Source organism: Rhinatrema bivittatum, chromosome 1 (genome assembly GCF_901001135.1).
Source record: "Rhinatrema bivittatum chromosome 1, aRhiBiv1.1, whole genome shotgun sequence".
NCBI lineage: Eukaryota > Metazoa > Chordata > Amphibia > Gymnophiona > Rhinatrematidae > Rhinatrema > Rhinatrema bivittatum.
This window is the reverse complement of record NC_042615.1, coordinates 222,619,263-222,638,343: the sequence shown is the minus strand read 5'-3', so window position 1 is coordinate 222,638,343 and position 19,081 is coordinate 222,619,263. Positions and strand designations below refer to the sequence as shown.

Sequence of the window (19,081 nt, the reverse complement as noted above, 5' to 3'; positions counted from 1 at the left end):
CCAAGGCAGTATCCCTTTGAAGCTGTGCCAGCACCTAGCCCTAAAGCAAGCAGAAGCAGGCTCCTCTTTGACCTGGATATTTGGTGCCTTCAAAATTGTGCACCCTAGGCAGTTTGCCTGTGTTAAATCTGGGCCTGCTGGACATCCCTACGGCACAGGGGAGTCCCCCTGATGCCAGGGGATTGCTGGTTTTGGTGCTGTACTCTCCAGGGTCTGGACAAAATTTTCTGCCACCCTTGGCAGGTGGAAACTTTGCCACTGCCCCTACTGCTTCCCTCCCCTTTTCAGCTGAAGTCATGGCCCTGTACCTGGCTTCTAGCAGCTGTGGCTCATGATTTCTGAGGTTGGGAATTGTGGGCAGGTATGCATGCCCACAGTCCTGGGGATGGCCCTTCTCCCTCCTGGTGCAGTTTTGATGCCTAAACAGGAAGGCTGCAGGAGGTGAGACCAGTTAGGCAGCGATGAGCACAAGTCAGCTCTCCTTAGGTTGCTGATCATGTAACTGAAAGGAGAATGGCCTGCTGGGAGGTAAGGACTGGCTGACTACAGGCCATTGTCTCATAGGCAACCACATTAGAGCACTCCATCCCCTGCTACCCCTCCCTGTCAAAAAAATTATTTTACTACATAAAAACAAAAGTATATACAAATATATAATTTAAACTAGGGAAAACTGCCCAGCATTGCTCAGACAGTCTGATTCATAGCAGCTATAAATTTTAAAATTGACCAAAAATGAAAATGATAAATACTGTTTTATTTTGTTAAGAGATTACCAGAAAGCATATTGATACTTAAAGGAGAATTTTAACAGTCCGACACGCACATTAATTAGAGGATATGCAAATTTGTTGGGCTCGTATGCCCCAAATGGATTTTAAAAGCTGCAGTTATACACGCACATCTCGGAAGTTTTCAAAAAGGGTGCGTATGGTCTGGGAGGGGCCTGGGCATTTCAGGGCATGAACCTGAGATGTGCACATAAATACACTTATGCGATCTGGCATGTACTGAGGCCCCCCTGCCATGTAACTAATTCTTTTAAAGATGACGTGTAAGTTAAAAAATTAAAGAAAAATAGGCAGCTCTACGGGGTTTAAGGGACAGGGATCGGCGTGGAGTGAAAACTATTAAACTATGGGGGTTTGGAGGACCTATCTTTTAACTGGGCGAACTGGGCGAACTGGGAATAGCAATGGCGCATGCCTCTTTTAAAATCCCCCGATTTAAGTGGTAGAATAGAATAATTGAAAACCGTTCCATATGCATTCATATTTAACTTTTTCATCTTGTAACAGAAACCTAAGCATTTCAATATCAGCAAGTGCCTGACTGTTAGGATTCGTGGGTTAGTGGGCCCTTGGCCCGAGGTGAGAGATGGCACTGCACACGGGGATGAGCTCCACTGGGCCTCACCGTCGGGAGGCGAGGTCTGCAGCAATAGGAGTCACAGCCCAGAGAGTACAGAGAGAGCAAGAGACTGGGGTGTGGATACAATTGCCGGAATAGGTCCTCCTAATGGTGAAGTGCTGAGCAGGCCCCGAGGAGCAGGGAATGCAGGCAGGGTATGGAGGAAGGCAGAGAGCGTGACCCCCAGGGGGCGGAGCCACAGAGAGAGTCAGCACGGGAGGCATGACGTAGACTTACCTGCGGAGCGGGGAAGCCCTGGGATCTATGGCAGTGCAAGAGGGCACTACCCCGAGGAGCGGGGGACTGCAGTACAGTCTCTGAGATAAGGCAGGATGCTACCCCGAGCAGCGGGGAGCGAGGTGTAGTCACAGGAGTACACAAGGCGCTGCCCCGAGGAGTGGAGACGAGCGGCACAATCCCAAGGTACACAACGCGCTACTCCGAGGAGTGGGGGGGGGGGGGGGGGGGCGTGGCTTAGTCACAAGCAAAAAGCAATGGCCCACGGAGCGGGGTACACCAGCGCTGAGTCTCCATGAAGCAGAGTAGTGAGGCAATGGCCCGCAGGGCAGGATACATCTACGTTGGGTCTCCACGAAGCAGAGTCGTAAGGCAATGGTCCGCAGAGTGGGGTACACCTACGTTGGGTCTCCACGAGGTAGAGTAGTTCCAGCAGCAACCCCGAGAAGCGGGGAAGCAGGTAGACTGTGTCCGAGGTGCAGGGCCTTCCGAGGAGCGGATAGCCAGAGACAGGAGCAGGGCACCCGAGGAGCGGGTACCCGAAGAGTGTCTCTCGCCAGAAGGTGCAGGATACAGGATCCAGTGTCCATAGAGAGATCAGCAGGATTCAGCAAGGAAGGAACTCGTTGCCAAGTCGATTAGAGCCAGGACCCGATGGTGCTTAAGAGTCCAGGGCTAGTGATGTCATCAAGAGGAGGCGCCCCTGAGGTTCCTGCCCTGGTGTCCTTAAAGGAGGCCCATGTAGCGCACGTGCACTGCGCGCCTAGGAAGGCCGAGGAGAGACATGGCGGTCGGCGGCATCCTCGCTGCCCTGGGGAGTCCTGGAACGGAGCCATGTGTGCTGGAAGCGGCTAGCCACAGCCGCGAGTTTCCCCAAAGGAGAGAGGGTAGCAGCACAAGACGTGAATAATAGCGGTCGCAGCCATCTGCGACCGACGGTCATAACACTGACAGTGCTGTCGCCAGTGCTCTATTCAAGAGTTATACTTCCAGAAAGTAGCAATGGTGAAATGCGTTGAAAGAAGGAGTTGAATCACCATTTAGCCTATACTACTGAGGAATGTGAAACCCATCCCATCTTTCAAGAAGACCCAGAAGTGGGGTCATATGTATAAGTACCCTTATAATATCAGAAATATCTTGAGTAACCTCCATCCAAAAGTATTTCTTCTCTGGACAGACCCACCACATATGCAAATAGGTACTCTGAGGCCTATATTCAGTAGGCCGGGTAGTGGACAAGTTATCCGGCTCAAGTTATCCGGATAACTTGTCCTGTACATTCAGCAGGAGAAACATTCTGCTGAATATACTTGCTTAAAGTTATTTGGCTCCATGTAGCTGGATAACTTAAAACCTAACCGGCTATTTTGAATATAGCTGGGTAAGTTTTACGTTATTCAGCCCTGTGTGGCTGGATAACTTGGTACTTATCTGGATGTCTTCAAAAGATATGGCTTGATATCCTCTCTCCCCCCATCAAATAGTAAAGATGCCCTATTGGCCTTGTATCCCCCTCCCCCCACATCTCCTAATTATAAAAAATATTTCAGGATCTCTGCTGGCTGTGTCTCCCTCTCCCCACCCCAAACCCCTTCCTCAGATAATAATGTATTTCCGAGGCCAGGCCCTCCCATCCCTTCCCCCTGTAATTTAAATTATGTCCCTGCTGCGCCCTCCCCACTGGACAATCCCCCCCCTCCTAAAAATCCCTGCCAGGAGCAAGGTCTAAACTTACCTGCTCTCCTCCCAGCGAGGTCCAGTGCAGCTTCTGTCAAAGATATGCCGGAAGCGTAAACTGAGTGTAGTTTGTGAGATTGTGCCCAAATTGGAATGCCCAGTACCAAGCTTGTGAAGATCATTTTGGTCAAACTCCTTTCAACTTTAAGAACTTATTTCTTTACTCCTGTTTTAAAGCACTTTTCTGCATTAGTGTGGATTTTTCAGGTTAACTGACATTTTAGCATGTTTTTTAAATTTAGCATGCTTTTTTTTTTAGCTCCTGTTCGATTTGCATCCCAGTAGCTTAGTGCATCCTGTGGGGATCCCTGTGTTTAGTGCTCACGTTATTTATTTATTTATTTATTTATTTAAAAGTGTTTCTATACCGCTTTTACAAATAAAATTTAATCTAAACGGTTTACAGTTTAAAACACATAATCTGCATAGAATTAAAACAATAAAATAGACAAAAAATTCAACATGTCTAGCAAACAACAAAAACAGAACTCTGTTTTAAGTGCATTACAAAAAGTGCCGCAACTCACATTAATCTTAAATGGTAATAGGGAGAGTAGGGGTATATGGGTATGTTAATGGTATGTATAGTAGGTAATTGACTCGGAAGGACCAGGGTGGGGGGAACTTTATGATTGGTTTGTAGGGGGAGTGTTGAATGCTTTATTAAATAAGTAGGTTTTTAAGGATTTCTTAAATTGTTGTGTGGTTGGTATGAGTTGGAGAAAATCAGGTAATGAATTCCACAAAGAGGGGCCTGCCACCGAAAAGGCTCTCTTGCGGGTTATATAGTCTTGCTAGTCTAATTGTAAGTATGTCTAGAGGATTTTTTAATAGTGATCTCAGCTGTCTGCCAGGTTTGTAAATGCGTAGTGATGCGCATAACTAGGTTGATGAGATGTTATGGATAAGAGCACCTATGGATAAGAGACCTAGGAGTTCTAATTGAAAATCACCTAAACCTGAAAGCTAACATCAACAAAACCACCAGAGACTGCTTTTATAAGCTCCAAGTGCTGAAAAGAATAAGACCTCTGTTCCACACACATGACTTTAGAACAATTCTACAATCAATCATTTTCGCAAAGCTGGACTATTGTAATACCATCATGCTTGGTCTCCCCTCTTCACACACCAAGCCACTGCAAATGGTCCAAAATGCCTCCGCTCGTATACTCATGAACACCAGGAGAAGAGAACACATAACCCCTATCCTGATGGGCCTCCACTGGCTGCCCATCCACTTCAGAATAATCTACAAGGCCATTCTCACCATATTCAAAAATATCCACCAATTAGCCCCAATCGATCTCCATATCCCCCTCCGACTACACCACTCTACAAGACCGACAAGAGATGCTTACAAGGGATCACTTCAAGTACCTCCAACCAAAACCACCAGACACATCACGCTAAGAGATCGGGCCTTCTCCACAGCCGGTCCAACTTTATGGAACTCCATTCCCCCGGATCTTAGAATGGAACCTAGCATCTCAACCTTCAAGAAAAGACTCAAGACGTGGTTGTTCACGCAAGCCTTTCCTAACTCCAATATCATTTAACTCCCTTCAATCATCACGCTTCGCTAGTTATAGCATTAATAACCACCTCTTACAATGTTATCATTTACATTTATAATTATCTGATCTTCTTTTTCCTTCTTAATCCAAGTTATTGTTTCCCTGTTACATGTAACTGCTTTTCTGCACTATTGTTCAAATTGTAAAGTTTATTATATTGTGCACCCCTGTTCCTTGTGAACCAGCATGATGGGACTTCTGTCATGAATGTTGGTATATAAAAAAAACTTAAATAAATAAAATAAATAAATAAGAGCATGAATAATCGTCAGGACTTTGTATTGGATTCTAAATTTTATGGGAAACCAATGGAGAGAGTAAAGAACCGGGGTGATATGATTTCTACTAGAGATTCCTGAGAGAATACGGGCAGCTGTATTTTGTACTGGTTGTAACGGGTTAATTGTAGAGTCAGGTAGGCCCATATATAGCGCGTTGCAATAATCTAGACTCGAGAATATTAAAGATTGCAGGAACATGCAAAAGTCTTGTAGGGACAGGAGGGGGGCGTAGTCTTTTTAGCAGGTAGGAGTTTATAAAAAGATTTTTTTTGTAATAGCAGAAATGTGTTGCGCCATTGATAGGTCTGAATTTATCATAATGCCTAGACTAGAGGCACAATTACGAATTTAAAACCTGTGCTAAAATTTAACTCTGATTTTAGTATGTGCTTTAGTACATCGGCCTCAAAGAGACCATGTTGGTGATGGTGAGTATTCTGAAGATAGAAAGGGGGAGGCAGCTGTGCTATGGGGAGCGCAGATGGGGCATGAGCTCCTCTTTTTCCCATTTGCTAATGCCTAAGGATAGTACACTGCAATTGAAATAGTTGTACAGAGCGGGGGCCCACCTGCTCTGTGTGGCTATGATTATGTAAGTATTCCTGCACATATCTTCTGCATTTCCTTCCTCACTCTTGGCGACAATGTTTCCTCCTAGAAAATAAAATGGCTATAGAGCTAATTGTTTCAGTGAAATTGAACAAAAAGCCATGACTTTTCTAACCCCAACCCCTTGTGCGGGCGGCCGCCTTCCCATCTCGGGGTGTTTTGCACTCACACTCCCGAGGTGGGGAAACAGTTCTCAAGAGCCGAGGGCCTTGGGCCAGGTCTTCCTGCAGGGACAGTGCTGGGCAGAGTACACTCCAGTCTCTAAGTATGCTGCAAAGAACATATAGTTTAATTCAGTTTCTTCAGGGGAAAACATACTGACTGTCTGAAGAAGGCAGGCAGATATGCTACTCAAAAAGAAAACACAGTCCAGGAAATCTTTACTCCTCTTTACACAACTTCCACCTTTAGAATTGGCCTCTTAGTAGCTCACACAGGGCCCCCAGTAACTTTGTTACTTTTCCTCCTCTTATCCCTTTGTGGCAACCTCAGCCCCTCTCTTCCTACACTCCTCTGTTAGGGATAGATTGCTTACTCACTTGGATGTCCTATTCCAGCTCAAGGAAAAACCCTTCAGAGATGACTTCAGAGTCCTCAGAGCAGCAGTATAACTCCCCACTGATCCAGTTTGGCTTCCTGGTCCAGAAGAGCTCCTGTCCTGGTTAGACACAGGTTAAGTCTCGTAAGTATTAGGCAATTGTTGCGGCCCCGGTTGCAAGCCTTGCGACTGGGTCCTTACCTCTGGCTCCGTGGCGGTAACATCGGGGCTCTCAAAGCGTCCAGGTCTGCCCTAAGCCTCCTGGGTAGTCGGCTGCGGGGGTGCGCAGTTCGTTGGGCCTGCTCAGGCCTTCTCGCAGCGGCGTCTCCACGAGGGAGACGCCGCCAAGCCCCGGAACCTGGATCCTCCCCCTCTGGGCACACGCGCACGCGAGGAGGCCCGATTTAAAGGGCTTTTCCTGCCAGACCGCGGGCCGCCCACAAAATGACATTAGACGCCGGCTAGTATTTAAAGCTGGCGTCTGCTTCCACTAATCGCCTTGCAACGAGGTTCCTCTGTGTGAGTGGCTAGTTGCGTTCCTGCAGATCCTGTGCTGGTTCCAGTCCTTGCTGAACCTGTTCCTGTTCCTGGTGTTCCTGCTCCCGGTATCCTGATCCGGTTCCGCCTTTTCCTGCTTCCAGCTTCCGCTGTTCCTGACGACCCTTGTTTGCCTTCTCTGGCTCTTGACCCCGGCTTGCTTCTGGATTCCGTTATTGCCGCCTGCCTCGACCTCGGACAGTTTCTTCTTCTTCCACACCTTCGATCTCCTAAGTCCCAGTGGTCTGGGACCTCACGAGCTCCTCTTGGGGGGTCCTCAGGCTTCCAGGGTGAAGCCGTCGCCTTGGCTCCTGTGATCTCCTAAGTCCCAGTGGTCTGGGACCTCACGAGCTCCTCTCGGGGGGTTCTCAGGCTTCCAGGGTGAAGACTTCAGTTCTACGTTCGGCTTGGCGTCGCCTCTCGGCTTACTTCTACCATCTCACTCCGCTAGGCCGGCCCAAGGGTCCACTGCTACGTCCGCAACAGCAATATTGCACTTTTACTTCTCCTCCTTAGGCTTCTAATGATTTTAGTGAAAAATCCTTACCTCTCTTCTTTTCTCCTTTTTAGGCTTTTAGGGATTTCAGTGGAAAAGCCTTGATGTTCTCCTTGTGCTCCCTTCTGTCAATCCTGGGAGAGGATCACAGCTCTACCTAATTCCTTTCATTGCAAATCTGAAGCAGCACCTGACTCAAGAGAGTCAGGGTTTTTTTTTGTTTTTTTTTTTTTAAATCTCTGATAACTATTAAGCTCCTGAGGAAATGCCCCCCTCCTTGTTTGTCAAGAGGGTAAGGAAAACCCCCGACACTAGAGATGACCCCAGGCTCTGGAAGATTCCTATGCTTCATAAAGATGACTTCTTGCCTCCATGAACATCCTGTGCACTTCCAGCAGATGTTTACTTAGAGATCAAAAGATTTATAGCACACAGGATTCCTTGCAAAAGGAAACCTCTACTTAACCTGTACCTCTGCTGACATAGCCTCCATACTCCTTTCTGTGGCATAGGGGACACACACAAAAAAAGAATGGTATCCTTAAATCAGTTGGCAAAGATCATCTGGGCTCAGTATTTTGGGTGCTCTAGTCATTAGTCTAAGGTAGACCTGCTTTTCTTAGAGAAATTAGGACTACGGTACAGAGCAGTGAGGGGCTACTGCCTCTGCTCATTCTGTCCAGGTACTACAGGTCCAGTTTAGATCGAGAATTAAAAAACAACAACTTTTAAACAAAATGATACCTATCCTACATAACGCAGCACTACCCTACACACAGGCCGATACTGTAAAAGTCGCGGGAGATCGGGTGAGCGCAATTCAGTATTCAAATGAGGGCCTGTGGCATCCAAAACGCGCGTCCAAACGCGGGTTAACAATGTGCTCTGCCGGAGCGCACTGTACTGTATCGGCTTGTGTGATCTCAGCATAAGCAACTATTTATGCCAATTAACAAGCACTGTATTATGGACCCTAAAGACAGATCTCTTAAAATCCATCTCCGGTTGGTACCCTAAACTACAGTATATTAATGCCCAATGATCCCCCTACTCTCCCTTGCCATGGACATTTACTGAAGTTGCGCTTTGCAGCCTGTCCCTTTAAAGATACCGGGCCATGCGTATGACGTCACTAGTAGAGCACTCTGCGCGCGCTGGTTTCTCCGCTGCAGTACTTTGCTCACGTTTTTTTTTTTTCCTTTCTTTTTTCGCGCGCGTGCGTGTTGCCGCCGCAACCAAACTTGGGCTGTCTCGTTTCGCGCACTAGTGGCCCGTGCCCAACAGTCACAGCTCTCCCCAGGAGAGTCTGTTGTGGGATTGGTCAGCGTTGGGGGGAGGGGGCGGTCTTGCGGTCCTGCGCACCGCCCCAGTGGTTTGGCTGCGCCTTTGCTGTCACTAGCTGCGCTTCCTGTTGCCGCTGAGTTGGTGGGGGCGACGGGACGGTTGAAGGATGCTGCTCGGCGCTCAGTCTGGCAGGCGGCTATCATTCATTTAACGGCTGACTGTGCGGGCAGAGCGAAGCGGCGGCGCAGCCGCCCTCGGCAGTTTTCCCGCTGCGCTTGTTCCGTCGCTGTGGTGTTTAGAAGGGGGCGGGCTGAGCCCCGGACATGGCCACGATGGAGAAGCTGATGAAGGCCTTCGAGTCTCTGAAGTCTTTTCAGCAGCAGCAGGGACCGCCGGTGGTGCCTGATGAGCCGGTGCAGAAGCAGTGAGTGCCCACGGCGAACTGACCCCCCCCCCCTCTCTCCCTTCTCCTCCCCCGCTCCCCGGCTGCAGGCAGTTCCATAACTTTGCCTTATTGCCTGTCTCCCCTTTTCGTGTCCTGCTCTACCCTGGCCGGTAGCGACGAGAGGGACTGGGGCTTCGGTGACGGGTTGGGGGTTGTCTGCTGCGATCGCTTCTTGGATTATTTGGTGAAACCAAAGTGGTTTCGTGCAGAACTGCCAAGCTGTCAGGGGGCCTCATTGATAACCAGTTTGCAGCACATCTCTGGCTTCAATCCTGTTCACGGGTCTGACTTACTTTATGTAACCTTTTCTCACACTGGAGGGATTTGCTTCAGCTAGAAGTGTGGATTGCTCAGGTGGCTTTCTTTTTTTTATGGTTCACAAAATAATCGCAGAGCTTAAGTCATGGATGGAAGCATAAAACTAGATATTGTTTGCTTTTTTATGTAATTCAAATAGTGAACGTCTTAATAGTCCTTTGTATAGTCTTTGCAGACAAAATAAATAAAAAAATTGATAAGGTATAGCCGAGGACTTGTAACCTTTTTAGGTTTGGCTAATGGTCATACTGAAAGATAAAGTGGTTTGAGCTACGCTTAAAATGTTCTCTAATTATGGTTTAGCTTTGAGGCCCATGCTAGTTCATTACTTTGATTGCCTCAGCAATTCTGATACAAAAATCAACTTTGTTTTTTAGAATGAGTGATAGTGTGTGTGGTTTTTTTTTTTCCTTTCTTCATGGAGAGTTTTGACTCTGACTACTGTTGTAACCTGACCTGTGTAATAGAAATATAAGTGTCTGTTGCTGCTTCTGAGTTTGACAGTGAACCTTGTGACTGGAAAACCCAGGATGGTAATAAATTATCCATATAACTGTAAACTGAAGCAGGAAGTCTGCTGCCATGTTAATGTTGCTGCAGTGCACTAGGGTTTCCTAGCCAGTGCTGGAGCTTCACCTAGGGCTGGTTTACAGTTTGTTCACAGTGAATGTGCATTATGTATGTTTCTATACACAACAGACTCTGTATGCAAATCTGCTGCAAATTTGTAGTGGGTACTGTTCAAACTAGACCTGGTAAGTAAAGCTCCTGGACCAAACTAGGAAAAACTGGTGTACACAAAATTTCTTCTTAAGAAATTTCATGCTGGATCAGACAAATGGTCCATTGAGCCCAGTATCCTCTCTCCCACAGTGGCCAGGCTGGGTTCCCTGGAAGTACCCAGCAAATCCTAATCTGAAAGTTTCATTTTGTGCTTCCCAAAAAATTAGACTTTGAGAAACCGAAGTCTGTTTGACTAATAGTGCGTTATGGACCTGTCCCCCAGAAACGTGCCCAAACCTTTTTTAAACTCTGTTATACTACTAGCCTTAACCATATTTTCTGGCAACAAGTACCATAGCCTAACTATATGTTTACTAAAAAATACTTTCTTAAATTAGTTTTAAATCTTGATTAGTGTAAATCATTTCATATTAACCTCTTCCATTCCACATATAATTTTTTATATCTTTGTCTCTTTCTTTGAAAGGATTTTTGCTGCTGTATCCAATATTCAGGGTGGGAAACATCAAAACATTTGTAGTTTAAAACGTACAACCATGAATCAATTATTAAAACCATACATGGCATGCATAATAACAAAAAAAAAAAGTAGCTCAGCTAATCAGATGAACAGAATGCTCTAATGGTAGAGTTCAAAGATTTGTAAAAAAAAAAAAAGTGCCTTTAGTTATCGCTTAAATGACTGCACACAGGCGTTCATTCTAGAATGTCCTGTTGTGAGTTCCACAGAGCAGGCCCTGCCACTGAGAGAGCCCTTTCACGGTTCTCAGATAATTGGGCAGGTCACAATGAAGAAACCTCCAGTAGCCTGCAATGTAATGGATTAAAGCCTGTAAGGGATTATAAAAACTCAAAATAGCAGAAATTCACAGAGATGAATTGTTGCTGTTAAGTAGTTTATGAATCAAGGTCACAATCTTGAATTTGAATCACCATTGCTTTGGAAGCAACTATTGAAGGACTGGAGTATATGCTTTCTTCTGCCAGAGCCTATCAACAGATGTGCTGCAGTGTTCTGCATGAACTGCAGTGCCTTGAGAGTTTCCATTGGATCTCTAAGCAGAGTTGCAATAGTCCAAGGATGAAAAAAATCATAAAAGGAGAACAAATAGTTCGGCTGACACAAGACAAAATTTAAGAAAAGCACCTCATGTGACTGTCTTCACCTGTATACGAAAAGAGACTTCAGACTCTGCCCTGACACCTAGATTTTTTTTTTTACCTGTGAAACAATTGGTATGGTATATCCATTCACTTGCACTTTTGAAGGGGCATTGATCAATGCAGAATGGCTCATTAATATTACCTCAGTTTTGTCCAGGTTCAGTTCTAACTTATTAAATAGCCACTGGTTTGTGGTTGAAGATATATTGAAACAACAGCAAGAGTATCGGACCAGGAGAATAGATCTTGGTACGAAAAACTGAATATCATCTGGATATATGCAATACCCAATGGCAATTCCAGCAAGAAGTTTAACTGATATAGCAGACTTATGGCACACCTGTTCTCACTTTATGGCAAGAGGAGGTAGTAAGTAGAACCACTCCTTACTTACTGAATCTGATCAGACACACAAGACATAAACCATGATAAAACCATGCCCACAATCTCAATTTGCCTGTATCTGGATATTAAAATGAAATGATTAAGGGTATTGAAAGCAGTTGATATGTCCAAAAGCATCCAGACATATTTAATCCCACAATCAAAACTTCATCTAAAGTTATGAGGGGGTTGATAGCAACAGTGTTTCTGTGCTAAAAAATCTCTTTAACTCAAATTGGAATTGGTCAGGTATTTCATGTTCATCAAGGACATTTTTTTAGCTGCTTCTATACTATATCCTTAATGACCTTTGCAAGCAAAGGTAGTGAAAAGATCCATCTGAAATTTTTTAGATGGGATGGTTCAAGAAATGGCTTTTCCAGCAACTGGTGTACAAATGCCCACCTCTGCTCCACAGTTAGGCAGGCAGTCTTAAAGTAGTGAAAGGTTCATGACCTTAGCTAGAGAGCCACTACTCTCATTTCTGAGAGTTTTAATATGGCTGTTGGGCAGGGATTTAAAGAGCAGAATGACAAATTCATACCATCAATGATTTGGAAGATCTCTTCCTCAGTCTGGTATGAATTGATCCCAGTATGGGCCCTGCTCAGAGAGAAGATTCATATCTTTGCTGTGATAGTTTGGGACTCTCATACAGGTCTCAATTTTTTCAGAGAAATACAGTGACTTTCTCACAATATGAGGAGTTGGGGGCGATATTACACTTCCCAGAATCAGTAGTGATCTTCCTCATAAAATGTCTATTCTAGTTGTAAAGTTTTTTTTTTTTTGCATCATTTTGTCTTTGAATCTATAAATCCTCAAACATATATGATATTTTTGGAATGAGCAATGATCATGGAGCTTGTGCCTGAAAGCAGAATATAAATCTAATATGAATCAAAATAACAATGTCGGGTCTTCTGCAGCAAGTTGCTTCATCTGATTCAGAAAGGATGCTTACCAAGAGGCAGAACTCAAATGGCACAAAAGACTCTGCATTGGTGCAGCTTCGTCCACTGCTCCCCGTACGGTCTGCAATTTATTTATTTATTTTATTTACGATTTTTATATACCGATGTTCATTTCAAAAAGAGATATCACATCGGTTTACAATAAGGTACAATAGGTAATTCACTATCCCCTAAAAGGGCTTACAATCTAAAATTTTTGTACCTGAGGCTAAGAGATTACAAAAACGTCGTGAGTCACGTCTTGAGCAGCCAATTGCACGCACAGGGGCCGCTTTCCCCCGTGCAGGCGTCCATCTTCGCCGGGAGCAGCAATCCGTTTCTGCTGATGGCTGTCTCCTCCGGAGGGCTGCAAAAAAAAGTAAGTCGCTTGGTCGCTTCACACTGCCAGTCCTCTCTCCCCTCCTCCCGGAGCAAGGCTGCTTTTCGCACCTTGCCTCGGGAGGAGGGGAGAGGGACTGGCCATCCCGAGCATAGGATTGCCCGTCCTCTCTTCCCTCTCTCTCTTGCAACTTTTTTTTTTCGCTTTTGTTGCTTCGGGAGGAGGGGAGAGAGGGCTGACAATCCCGAGCGTTGGAGAACTGTCCACTTCCTGGTACCTGTCATTTCAAATATCATTTGAAATGACAGATACCAGCGTGTCCGTGAAGCGTTAGGCCCGCGCACCCAGGTTACTGTATAGGCGCTGTATAGCGCTCTATACAGTAAAATGGGTTGCGCGGGCCTAACGCTTCACGGACGCTTCTTAGACGCAGCTTGCATTTGCAAGCTATTTACATACAGGATCGAGCGGTAGGTGAGCTGCACTGTGCGTGCGGCAACTGCGGGTGCGCCGGGCACTAACGCAGCTCTTCCTACCGCTCGGTACTGGATAGACCTGATAGTGAGTTGTATTTGAAATATCCTAGTCCTGCTCTGCATCCATTGTTTGGGGATGGGGTGACAGGGGCATGTGTGGGATCCTGTGGATGCAGAGTATATGTTTACATTTAGCCCCATGATGGTTGAGTGTTCAGTGTGTCACACCTGTAAGTGTTATCTGCCAGGTGTGTCCCAATAGGAAAAGGTTGAGAACCACTGCTCTGGCCAGAGGTCTCCATGATAGCACTGCTGTGGTTCCAAATATGAGGCAGTCGGTGCAGTTCAGGTGAATGACAGCTTATCTGATGTGAGGAGGAGAGAAGCATCAAAGCCCATTGCTTGCTAGCATTTTTTGTTTTCAGTACATTTTACTGTAGGACATTAAATTCTTTCACTTACAGGCTGATAATAGCCTGTAAGTGAAAGTGTAGATTAACTTTATCTCCTAGAGACTGTGCATCAGTTTACAGGACAGGTTTTAGAAGAAGCCTCTGGTAGTTTAATTGGTGGTTATTAGTGTAGATTCACCATCTGACCATTTTTCCTTTTTTATGTATCTGTATAGGTCAATTTTTTTTTGTGTTTTTTTTTGCCACTGAGATGGGGGGTAATGGTAAGAACATAAATGAGAGATTGTGTAAAAGACACAGAGCAGTAGGGGTTCTTTTAGTCAGAGTGAAAAAAGAGTGAAGATGACAGATGAAGACCTAATTGACCTGAATTGGGCGAGATATCTGCAGGCTGTAAAGTTAATATGGCTTGATGGCTCAGGGCAACAATACCATGCAGAAAAGCTGGATTCTATTCCCAGGTTGTAAACTAGCTGGGGCTGGGGGTGGGATGCTGCTTCAGAGCCCCTGAGGAGAGGGAGTCGCAGCCATTGCTCAGCAGTGACACATACTGATCAGACTTAACCATGTATACTAGGTTCTGCAGGGAGCTGTGGTTTGTCACAGCAATACCTGGGCTAGGTGGACTATTTAAAAAAAATAAAAAAATAGGGGACAACCCTACATACTTGTAATGAAAGCTTATAGTTGCCATAGGCAAATAAAGGTCAGTTCTGATTGTGCTGGAAGCCTGAAGGAGGGGGTGGAAACTGTTGGGCCATAAAGTTTATATAGGTTAGAACCAATTATTGAAGCAACTAGGCGCATACTATGTGGGTCAGTTGGTCTTTATTTGCCATCATCTACCATGCTATAATGTGGAAAAGAAATGGAAATAGAAGCTGTATATTTTTAGTATTCTCTTTATCATAAAAAAAACAAAACACCCTGAGAAACACTTTATAGAAGTGGGAGGGGTTAAATCTTGAGTTTGTGTTCTTTTCATTCACTATGCTTACAAAGTTTTCATGACCCCTGTTAAGGAAACATTTACCATATTCCTGATTCTTAGGGCAGTGGTTCCCAAACTTGTTCTTGGTTACTCTCTACCAGTCAGGGTTTCATGATAGCCAGTTTAAATTTGCCACAGACTGCAGGCACATGCTGAAAGGGAAATGTTTCACTGAAGGAACATGTGGGGATTTGGGAATCTAATCTCTGTACATACTTTTCCTCCCCCTGACCTTGACCGCTTGTAAAACCACACTGTCCCGGTTGGTGAGTGAGGAATTTTCAGTGGGGCATTTTATGCGGATAAAGGGCTGTTTACTTTGTTAAAAGGTTTGAAAATTGTCCTCTGTATGCAAATATCTCATGCATATTCATTGTGATGATCCTGAAAACTTGCTTGGGTTACTTAGTATAGACTCCAGCTCTGTGGGTGTTTGGGCACCCCCAGTATTGTCTCCTGTACTCCTGTGGATCAGGAGCTGAGAGCTTCATGTTGTAGCAGAAGCAGGAAGCAAGTTATTCCTGGGGGAATTCTGCACAAAAAAATTTAAAATTCTGTACACAAAAACTCAAAATTCTGCAAATTTTGTATTGGTCAAAATAACACAATTTACTTGACAGTCTTTAAGTAATTACATTTTAAATTAATCCAGAAAAAATATATTACTTAGAGATGCAGAATTTCCCTAGAAATTCACTGTAAGAGTGTCCCTTCCACTCGCTCTCCCTACTCCCCTGGCCACTTTGCCCTCTCAGACCCCAACTCCTCCACCTGCCAGTATCTTTCCCCTCCACCTCTAGGCTCAACCCCTTCCACTCTATCGCCAGTCCCAGAGTTTGACCCCGTTCTCAGTACTACCCCTCACACAGGCTCTCTGTGTCCCTCCCTCCCTCTCTCTAATACACATATACACACCCTCATACAGACTCTCTCGCACGCACACATCCCCTCATACAGGGTCCCTCTTTCTCACCCCCCTCCCCTTCCCCACACCTCACTTCCTCTCTTCTCTCTCACACACACTCACTCACTCACTCTCACCAGGACCTTCATCTTCGTCGTGAGCAGGGCACAAGTCCGTTCATGGCACACGGGGGCCTTCATCTTTGCTGCGCACGGTGCGCCGGGGGCTTTATCTTTGCCACGAGTGGCGTGCGTCCCACAGCACCTGGGGGCCTAAAAATGGTGCGCTGGGGCCTTCAGCTTCACGCGCTCCATTCGCGGCATGCCCAGTCTCCTCTGCCATTTTCTGCGCGGGGGGGGGGGGGGGGAATTCTGCGCAAATTCTGTGCTCTGCAGTAGCGTGGAATTCCCCCCACGACTAGCTAGTGCTTCCGTCTCCCTGTTTCTATCCCACCTCCCCCCTACAGTTTATTGGCTGACTGGATGTCTAACCAATGGAGAACCAGAGACTAGCAGCATGTTAGGTTGTCTGAGGTGCAGTGGAGATGAGGAGGGCTGCTGATAGAAAGGCAAGAAAAGCTGTAAGGGTGAGAGAGGGGCTGAGAGAACTGATTGGAGTTGGTTGTAAAAGGGGGATATTATCTGCGAGAGGAAGGAAGTCTGGTTCGGAGAGCAGGAGCAATGAGGGGAAGAGGGCCTGGAAGAGGAGCTGTGGGAGAGGAGTAGACAGGGTGAGAGGGGCTGGGAGAGCAGCAGAGAGGGCTGAGAAGGGAAAAGGGGATACAAGCTAGGAGAGAGGACATGGGCTTGATGAGAGGATCAGGGATAATGGGTTGAGTGAAGGGAACTTTAAAAGGAAGCAAGAGGTTAGGAGGACTGGGGTGGGAGATTGATAGAGGAGGTAAACCAGGAGGAGGGTTGTGAGAAGAGGAAAGGTGAGAGATGGAAGTGGCAGGAGGGGGGTGAGACCAGGAGGCAGTGAGAAGATAATGAGCTGTGGAGAGACAGTTATACACAGAGAGGAAAATTTGATAAAGAAATGACAGACTAGAAAATAAGCTTTAAAAGAAAAGGAAGGTCTTAGGCAGAGAAGAAACCAAGAGCCAGCAGATTCAGGGGACAAATTACAGACACAAAAGTTGGAAAAGTGTTTATTTGAAGTTTGGTGATTTCTGTGCAAGCTGGGCAGGGTCAAGGGAGGGGGCAGATGGTATCTGCCCTTTGCTTGCAGCTCTGCAGCCACCAGGGTAAATAAGGTATTTTATTGAAAGTGTGGGGAAGGGGGAGGAGGTTGTGGTGGGAGCTCCAGTATTGAGAGGGGCTGTGGTCAGGGCTTGAATTGAGATGAGTATTGCTTCCTTAGCTATAAATGTAAATAACACATTCCCCTGTTATATCCCACAGGAGACAGCACTTACCTCTGGGGTTTCCATATCAAGGGCAGGAAGCACCACATGTGGCTGTGCCTCTGGAGCTGGGGAGATACTTACTGCTGAGCTGCTAACGCTCAGGACTTGCAGATATTGGAGTATCTTACGCAGACTCTGCAGGCTTGGGACTGGCTCTGGACTGGAATCTGTGAGTGCTGGGAGGAGGCAGGGATAGATCCAGAAAAAAATAGTGCCCGGGCTCAGGGAGTGCAGAGCAGGGAAGTGATCCAAGCTTGTGGCTGAGGGGAATCACAGGTTGAAAGGTGAGTGGAGTCTACCAGCAAAGGCAAGACTAACATGCTGAGTGATGGGAATCAGTGAAGGGATGGGTGAACCAAGCCTGCAGAGGAGGACAGCGGGGTGAGGAGGATCTCCTGGGGGGGGGGGGGGGGGATGGGAAGAGGAACTAGGCGGGGAATAGAGAAGGACAGGTCAATGGAAAATGGGGAGCAGAATATTCTAAGGGGGGATGTAGGGAGTGAAGCTTGATGAGAGGAATTAAACCCTCTCCCCCAAATGTAAAATTCAGAGTTTGCCCATGCAGGAGGGTGAGAATTAAGAGAGTAGCGGGAGTAAGGAGGAGAGGGAGAAGAGAGTAGGAGAATGAGAGAAAAGGATTGAGAAACTATGGTGGTGCCAGGAGAGGGTAGGGGAAGAGACTGAGAGGATGGGAAGTTGGTTGAGGCTGGGGGGGGGGGGGGGGGGGAATGGAGCAAGAGGGACGAGACTGGTGAGGAAGATCTGGGATTGGCAAGAAGAATGAATTGTGGGACTTTAAGCTTTTGTTTTGGGCACATGAGACTTCCCCATATTCACATTGTCTGCTCCTTTTTAGACATTTAAATACAGGCTGTTCAGTCCTTATTCACAACCCACTGTGTTCTCTCTTTTCTTTTTTGCCAGGGGCACACCCCCAAACTTGGCTCCTATGTACCTGAGGTCAGATAAGATCGCAGGTCCATTTTTTCCAGTCAGGACAGGTTGAACTGGTCCTGGTCCTTCATACATGGGCTTGTAGTTCTGATTACCCATTTGTGCAGGTAATGGGTTAAAACCAGGACTTAGATCAGCTTGCCCTGAAAAAATGAAGCCATTTGACACCCTAGCCTTAGCTTAGGGCATGAAGTTGGGTACCTCGTTAGGGGGTGCACTATCCTACATGAGCTAAGAGATAACTAATTAATAATTAGGGACCATCATTTTTGGTTTTTATTTTTTTATTTTTTCTGGGGATTTATTTATGACAAGAACAAAAGCAGGAGAAAATCAGTGGGGAAAAATGTGACTCATTTTTCTGGGTAAATATCGGAGTTTATTTTGGTGACTAGAAGCCAGGACAATAAAACAATATTGAACACATTCTCCCATTCAACAGCATCCCTATCTCTACCCCTGACCTGCCTAACCTGTCCCTTTCTCTTCCCACACCCCCGAGAATCTCCCTCTTCTCTCTCAGTGCAACAGCATTCATCCTTACTAGTGATGGCTCCAGGCTGCTCTTCTCGCCTTCGGCAGCACGCTTACTGAGGCTCCTGCGCTCTGCTTTTATGGGGGCCAAGGAGCATGGCCCGCTGCACATACTGCATTGGCAGGGCCAAACAGCAGGTTCCTTGGCTGCCTGCGGGAGGGGGGATTTGGACTTTAAATGCCATAACACAGCACTGGTGGGCGAGCACTGTCGCTGGTGAGGAGCAGGGCTTGAAACGCTGCAGCCACAGTGGCTTCCAGCAGTTGCTGGAGGCCTTTAGACACTGATCTGCAGCTCTGGAGCTACTCTTTAATCAACCCAAAATGAGGGTGAAAATTGGTTT

General features: G+C 46.3%; 1 protein-coding gene across 1 annotated transcript in view; it reads left to right on the top strand.

The window, feature by feature from the left end:
- Positions 1-8,815: 8,815 nt before the first annotated feature.
- Positions 8,816-19,081, top strand: part of HTT (huntingtin) — a 797,032-nt gene continuing 786,766 nt past the window's right edge. The window contains exon 1 of the mRNA XM_029606726.1: positions 8,816-9,133. Coding sequence (XP_029462586.1) covers positions 9,033-9,133 — 101 coding nt within the window. The 5' untranslated portion in view covers positions 8,816-9,032. The remainder of the gene's footprint in view (positions 9,134-19,081) is intronic.